Below are 7,500 nucleotides of genomic sequence, written 5' to 3' on the forward strand. Positions count from 1 at the left end.
ATTGTATTAATAAATAATGTTATGCATTTCTACCACCCAGATTTAGCAGAATGTATCAATTGAAGCATATAGGTTCATTTCTGTATTTTTTTATTAATGAATTTAGTTTCTATTGTAAGAAATGTATACAAAATGCCGAATTAAATTTGACGTTTTACGAACATATCTATTTGCGAATCCCGATTTCTTGAAACGTTCTAATGACTATTTAAACCAAATTCCATGATATATCCAATAGGATTCTTTGAAAAGAATCCATCTTGACATGAGGCTTGACCTGTAAGTCTCTAGCTTTCTAAAGTTAATGGGGATTGCAAATATATATTTATTCCTTTCCTAGACGATAGATGACTATTTCCTTTAATTATGTATTACTGTATAAAGCAAAAAAAAAAAAAAAAAAAAACATTATCGTTACCTTTCACTATAACGGTACGCACCACACAGATTTGATAAGGGTTTCAAATAAAAAATAATATTCGAGGTACGGTTTCGTTTGATTTGCAATTAGATGTAAAATTATACCCACATTCATTATGCAATTTCATTATAGATGATAAATTACCTATTATAAGGCAATATCTCTGTCGCAACATAAATTTGCTTCACAATTTTCAATGATTTCTTATTTAGAGTTAGGGATAAATACAGAAAAAAAAACAGATTTATGGCGATCTGAAAATTCAAATCTTTCTAATATGACACATATTTGCATTAGGAATTATACGATAAGTAATCTTTACTATCAAGTTTCCATGAATATCATTCTAGTAAGTAAAGCATTTTTAGAATAACTGTGTTGCAAATGACCTCATATATCACTTATCACGAATCTACTAATTCCTAAAATTCAAGAAATGAACGTTTTATTATGAATATGCTATTTGATAACTATTTATACATTGTACATTTTTGTTCTTTAAGACGATATATGATTCTGATACGTAATTTTTACAAATCAACGCAAGACTTCAAGGTATAAAAATAATGTCAAATTTTATAGATATTAGTTTTTTTTTATACATGTGTATTGTATATAACTAAGACTAATACGTGCATTTAAAGTTAACATATACTTATTTGCAGACGTATCAGGAAGTTCTTAGTATTTATCAACACTCGTTAACAATAATGACAACAAGACGAACGAAACCAGTCATTTCCCTTAAGCATACCCAGGCTTAGGGGCGGGTTTGTATCCTCCGGAAGGCTGATACTGAGGGTACTGAGCCTCTCCTTGGTAGGAGACTTCGGCCACATACCCAGAGTCTCCGTTGACGTAGTATGTGACCTTTTGAAGACGGCCGTCGGGAAGCTGAGCGTAATAAGTTCCCTTGGTGTCGTAGCCATCTCGAGCCTCCTGGTGTCCGAAGTCGTTTCCTGAGTAGTCGTCCTTCACGGCGTAGTTGAAGTCGTACCGTGCTGGGCCCTTGTTAAATAATAATAATAATAATAATAATAATAATAATAATAATAATAATAATAATAATAATAATAAAAATAATAATATTTGCATTGCAGTAAATTTTTCAGAGTATGGAAGGCATCATGAAGAGAGAATCTATACGTAGATATCAAGAACAGAATTTTACTATAAAATAATTTTTGTCTTTCCTACCGCTGGAACTGGAGCATTATAAGAAGGTGAAGATGGTCTGTAGGCAGGAGCTGGAGCATTGTAAGAAGGTGAAGGTGGTCTGTGGACAGGAGCTGGAGCTTTATAAGAAGGAGAGGATGCTCCGTAAGCAGGGGCAGGAGCTCGGTAAGAAGGTGGAGCATCAGCAAGGACAGATGTGACTGCCAAAGCAGCCACGAGGAATTCCTGGAAAATTTAATTCAGCAGTTTAGGTTGTTAATATGGATTGCTCACGGGTAATATTAAAAAAATCGTGAAATGGTCTCTTTGTTCATATTTACACTGAACGTTAAAGATGTACGCACATATATATTAATATACATATGTATACACACACAAACACACAGAGATATATATATATATATATATATATATATATATATATATATATATATATATATATATATATACATATATGAATACACACACATACATACATACATACATATATATATATATATATATATATATATATATATATATATATATATATATATATATATATACTATATATATATATATATATATATATATAGTATATATATATATATATATATATATATATATATAGTGCAACTCATAACCTCACAGTTCATCCATGCACCAACAACAAAACCCTCATAACTAGAACGAGGAGAAGCACCAAAGGTAAAACATCTTTCTCACCTTCAGAGCCATGTCTATACAAACAAAAGAGATGACAGCACCTGCTTGAGAGGAAAGAATTCCGAGTTATTTATATGTCTGGGACGCTCATTTTGCCCGAGGGAACAGTGACGTCATAGGGCGGGTTAAGTCATTAATCTGAAGCAATCCCAGCAAAGTGGAGAGTAAGATCTTGACCTTGAAAGTTAGTTGGTTTCGAAATTAAGTAAATTGTTCAAAGTGTAAACATAATACAAAATGCGGTGAGAGAGAGAGAGAGAGAGAGAGAGAGAGAGAGAGAGATAATAACACTTAAACGGTTCATTATGTAGCGTTTGTGTTCTTGTGATTACTAACAGACAGAGGCATAAATGTGGTGAGGCATTGCCCCAGACAGAGGATACGAAATAATTATAATTTTACAAGTATTGTGGACGTATTTTCGAACCATCGTGATCAGCCAGAACAGTTTAGAATAATACAATTAATCTGTCTTTGTATATTTGAGAAGAGGACTGAGAAGCATTGGATGTTGTACTTTGATTTTTCTAGAGTATATTTCGCTTTCTGTTTTACAAGGAAAAGTTGTAGTAGTTAAGTAGATTAGACTTATATATGTATTCTTATGTACTTTTGTTGGACCATATTCGAGAGCTTGTAATTTTAATAATATATATGGAGGTCAATAAACTTATCTCTCTCTCTCTCTCTCTCTCTCTCTCTCTCTCTCTCTCTCTCTCTCTCTCTCTCTCTCTCTCTCTCTCTCTATCTATCTATCTATCTACTATCTATTTAGGTTATAATCAAGAAAACAACACTATAGTGAGACATCATTTTTTTACCAGCACTTCTCTTTTCATTCCGTCTCTTCAATAAAGCAGTTTTCTGAATAAGAATATTAGTTTATTATTATTAAATTTCCATTAATCTGAAAAGCGAACATATTATATTATGAAATTTTTCTAAATCCGTGTTGATGTAATCATTTCATGTACAATTTCCTTTTTACGAAGACTGAATGATACACATTTCGTCAATAAAAATTATATTGATTAGAGATTATCAGTTATATTATAATGATTAGAACACTTTCACAGATGCTGCACTTTCTTGAGCCTTAACGAAAAAATAACGACTGGTAAAAAGTTTTAAAGACTCCCTTCACATTATTTTAATGCATTGGTCAGCAGTATTTTTTATTTTTTACTTTCATTTTTGCGTTGCGAATCCAGCAATGATGTATGATTTTCACTGAATGTTTCCACACACATCAAATTGCTTTTGTTTCATTGGATATTTAATCCTTGGAAAAGCTTTAATGGGATTTTGTTTGCAACAAAAGTGCCTGAAACTTCTTAAAGTATTCATTTGTATGTCCAAAACTTTTCATTACTTATGAAATCATCCTTTGGTACCTTCGGTAAAACTACCTTAACAAATGGGATTATGTACTTTAGGCAACAAACCAATAATAATCTGAGTTCATCGAAGTGAAGTCCTGTTTGAAAGTGCCTTGATTAAGAGCGACTCAAAATCTCTCATTAAATATCTTAGTTATTTTAGGCAAGAAAAACATTTTGGTTAACCCTTCATTATTAACATATTAATAACATACTGCCTAAATTCTGTTTATGTTTGATGTAATGAAGGTCATACAATATTTGGAAATAATAAACTAAAATTATTGAAAACAATATACAAATATATTGATAAAATCTATTAGCTAGCTTTTATTTTAGCCACAAGGTACCTGTAGCTGTGGTCAAGGTCACTTGACGTTATACAATATCATTTCACAACAGCTTCAATGATTTTTTTTCATAGTAACTAAAACTACTTCCCTTCTCATTCTCTTTTAAGATTTAAGTTGTTTCTTACACTGTCTTTCCGCTGTTACCTATTTTTTTAGGCATTTTCTAAATAACGTTATGCTGGCCGTGAAATGGCAGCCCCTCCTCCCATAATATATTTCTTTTATAATTGAAGTGGTTGAATAATCATCCAAGGTATCAGCTCCATTATGTCAGGCAGCGAGGAATTTACGGTTTAGTTAAGTTTTGATAGGTATTGTAGAACTAGAATCTCATTGTATTAATAAATAATATTATGCATTTCTACCACCCAGATTTTGCAGAATGTATCAATGGAAGCATATAAGTTCATTGCTGTATTTTTTATTAATGAGTTCAATGTCAATTGTAAGAAACCCAAACAAAACGCCGAATTAAATTTGACATTTTACGAACAAATCTATTTGCGAATCCCGATTTCTTGAAACGTTCTAATGAGTCTTTAAACCAAATTCCATGATATATCCAATAGGATTCTTTGAAAAGAATCCATCTTGACATGAGGCCTGACCTGTAAGTCTCTAGCTTTCTAAAGTTAATGGGGATTGTAAATATATATTTATTCCTTTCCTAGACGATAGATGATTATTTCCTTTAATTATGTATTACTGTATAAAGAAAAAAAAACATATCATTATCGTTACCTTTCACTATAACGGTAAGCACCACACAGATTTGATAAGGGTTTCAATTCAAAAATAATATTCGAGGTAAGGTTTCGTTTGATTTGCAATGAGATGTAAAATTATACCCACATTCATTATGTAATTTCATTATGGATAGTAAATTACCTATTATAAGGCAATATCTCTGTCGCAACATAAATTTGCTTAACAATTTTTAATGATTTCTTATTTAGAGTAAATATTATTATTTCTTAGGGATAAATACAGAAAAAAAAACAGATTTATGGCGATCTGAAATTGAAATATTTCTTATATGGCATATATTTGCATTAGGAATTATATGATAAGTAATCTTTACTATCAAGTTTCCATGAATATCATTCTAATAAGTAAAGCATTTTCTTTACGTTTTATAATGATGATTTTTAGAATAACTGTGTTGCAAATGACCTCATATATCACTTATCACAAATCTACTAATTCCTAAAATTCAAGAAATGAACGTTTTATTATGAATATGCTATTTAATAACTACTTATACATTGTACATTTTTGTTCTTTAAGACGATATATGATTCCGATATGTAATTTTACAAATCCACACAAGACTTCAAGGTATAAAAATAATGTCAAATTTTATAGATATTAGTTTTTATTTGTTTTTATACATGTGTATATAAATAAGACTAATACGTGCATTTAAAATTAACACATACTTATTTGCAGACGTATCAGCAAGCTCTTAGTATTTATGAACACCCGTTAACAATAAAGAAAACAAGACGAACTAAACCAGTCATTTCCCTTAGGCGTACCCAGGCTTTGGGGCGGGTTTGTATCCTCCGGAGGGCTGATACTGAGAGTACTGAGCCTCTCCTTGGTAGGAGACTTCGGCCACGTACCCAGAGTCTCCGTTGACGTAGTAAGTGACCTTCTGCAGACGGCCGTCGGGAAGCTGAGCATAATAAGTTCCCTTGGTGTCGTAACCATCTCGAGTCTCCTGGTGTCCGAAGGCGTTTCCAGAGTAGTCGTCCTTCACGGCGTAGTTGAAGTCGTACCGAGCTGGACCCTGGCCGGACAATAATAATAATAATAATAATAATAATAATAATAATATAATAATAATAATAATAATAATAATAGTAATAATAATAATACTTTATTAAAATAATGACTACTTCAGCATCCTTGCACTTGTAGAGATTTTTCTCTATTTTCTGCATCCCTTAAAGAACCCAAGGATGTATAAACCTTACCGATTATGACCCCAGCCCAGATCAAGATACCCTTTTGAAGCTGTGTCAATTGCCGTTTCATTTCGAGACACAGGCCTCACGACAAGAGACTCGAAATTGAGCTGCTCCTCGACTCGATCCAGCAACTCAGAAGTCCGACGCCCTTCCGCCTCTCCTACTTGCTGAAGCCCTTACAGAGCAGAGTGGGGTGCGCACTCCAGCGGGATCCTCACTAAGGAGATGAAGAAAGCAGCAAAGGAGTTGAAGGAGAAAGAGATCATCACGTTATGACGCGCGGACAAGAGAGCAGCCTTCGTCTTGATTGATACTGCTGAATATCAAGAGAAACTGAATGCTATTTTGTCTCACGAGAGCAAGTTCGAGCACCTGACAAGAAACCCAACAGATGACATCAAGAGGGAGGGCAATGTGGTCATCAGTGCAGCGAATGCTGTGACAAACGTTGTCCACCACCCGCCAATACAAGGAGACTACAGCTTGGGTTATTTATATGGCAACATAAAAACCCACAAACAAGGAAATCCCCTCCAGCCGATCATCAACCAGACGCCTGCCCCTATGTACGCTTTGGAGAAACACCTGAATCAAATTTTGACTCCCGCAGGTACAAGACCCACTGAAGCAGACGTATGTACAAATGATCATTCACGGTTGCAGTGACACCTACGTAGGTATGACCAGCATGCTCCTGTCTAAGAGACTTTCCTGCCACGCCCAAGAGGCAGCTATCAAGAACCAAGCCCGCACCAAACATCAAGAGACTATCTCCCGGGATATGATTTTCAAGAACATGAAGGCCATCGAGAAGGGGCCTCATGCCCATCAGTTATGCCTGCTGGAGTTACTTGTCATCCAGCATATAAGACTGGTACTAAACAAGATACAGGGAGAATTTCTCCTCCCCACGAGTATCAGAAGACCTGCAACTAACAATGACACCACGCAAGGCCCAACATCACCGAACAGTTCAGGAGGTCTACAATGTAGCAGGTGCACAAACATCAACACGGCGGAAGTGGCTTGAGACCTGATTCATGAGACCAATGAGAAAGCAGACCTACCGCCACCAGCCAACAGGAGACTGAATATAGGGAGGTTGGACTACTAGAAGTAGTCCACCCTCAGCTTTCTAGCGTAGAGGATGTCTGGCAGCTCCAGACGGACTTTGATGACTAATGTATCATAGTTTATCTGTGAAATTGAAGTATAAAATAAATACATTAATCTTGACCCTGCATTTGAAAATGACCTCCATAGGCGCTCTACTAGCCTGTTTAAGTAGTACTGACAAAGGCGCTTTTTAAAAAATAGAGAAGAATATCTACAAGCGTAACGCTGCTGATGTATCCATTACTTTTAATAAAGTATGCTTAAGAGGGTCTGCTTCCAAAGTACAATACTAATGATTATAATAAAAGACATTGCTTTGCAGTTAAATTTCAGGGAATGGAATGCAGTAATAAGAAAAAATGTATGGATATCAGGAA

General features: G+C 34.4%; 2 protein-coding genes across 3 annotated transcripts in view; both read right to left on the reverse strand.

Annotated features, from left to right (window-relative positions):
* Positions 1-1,027: 1,027 nt before the first annotated feature.
* LOC135219261 (pro-resilin-like) lies at positions 1,028-2,343 on the reverse strand. The gene is made up of 3 exons (XM_064255890.1): positions 2,303-2,343; positions 1,619-1,822; positions 1,028-1,429 (listed from the first exon to the last, which is right to left on the reverse strand). The coding sequence occupies exons 1-3, from the start codon at positions 2,312-2,314 to the stop codon at positions 1,166-1,168; spliced, it is 480 nt and encodes a 159-aa protein (XP_064111960.1). The 5' UTR covers positions 2,315-2,343; the 3' UTR covers positions 1,028-1,165.
* A 3,048-nt stretch (positions 2,344-5,391) lies between these two features.
* Positions 5,392-7,500, reverse strand: part of LOC135219260 (uncharacterized) — a 9,946-nt gene continuing 7,837 nt past the window's right edge. For both annotated transcript variants that reach the window (XM_064255889.1, XM_064255888.1), the window contains exon 3: positions 5,392-5,826. In XM_064255889.1, the coding sequence (XP_064111959.1) occupies positions 5,563-5,826 (264 nt within the window). In that variant the 3' untranslated portion in view covers positions 5,392-5,562. The remainder of the gene's footprint in view (positions 5,827-7,500) is intronic.

Source organism: Macrobrachium nipponense, chromosome 1 (assembly GCF_015104395.2).
Source record: "Macrobrachium nipponense isolate FS-2020 chromosome 1, ASM1510439v2, whole genome shotgun sequence".
Lineage (NCBI taxonomy): Eukaryota > Metazoa > Arthropoda > Malacostraca > Decapoda > Palaemonidae > Macrobrachium > Macrobrachium nipponense.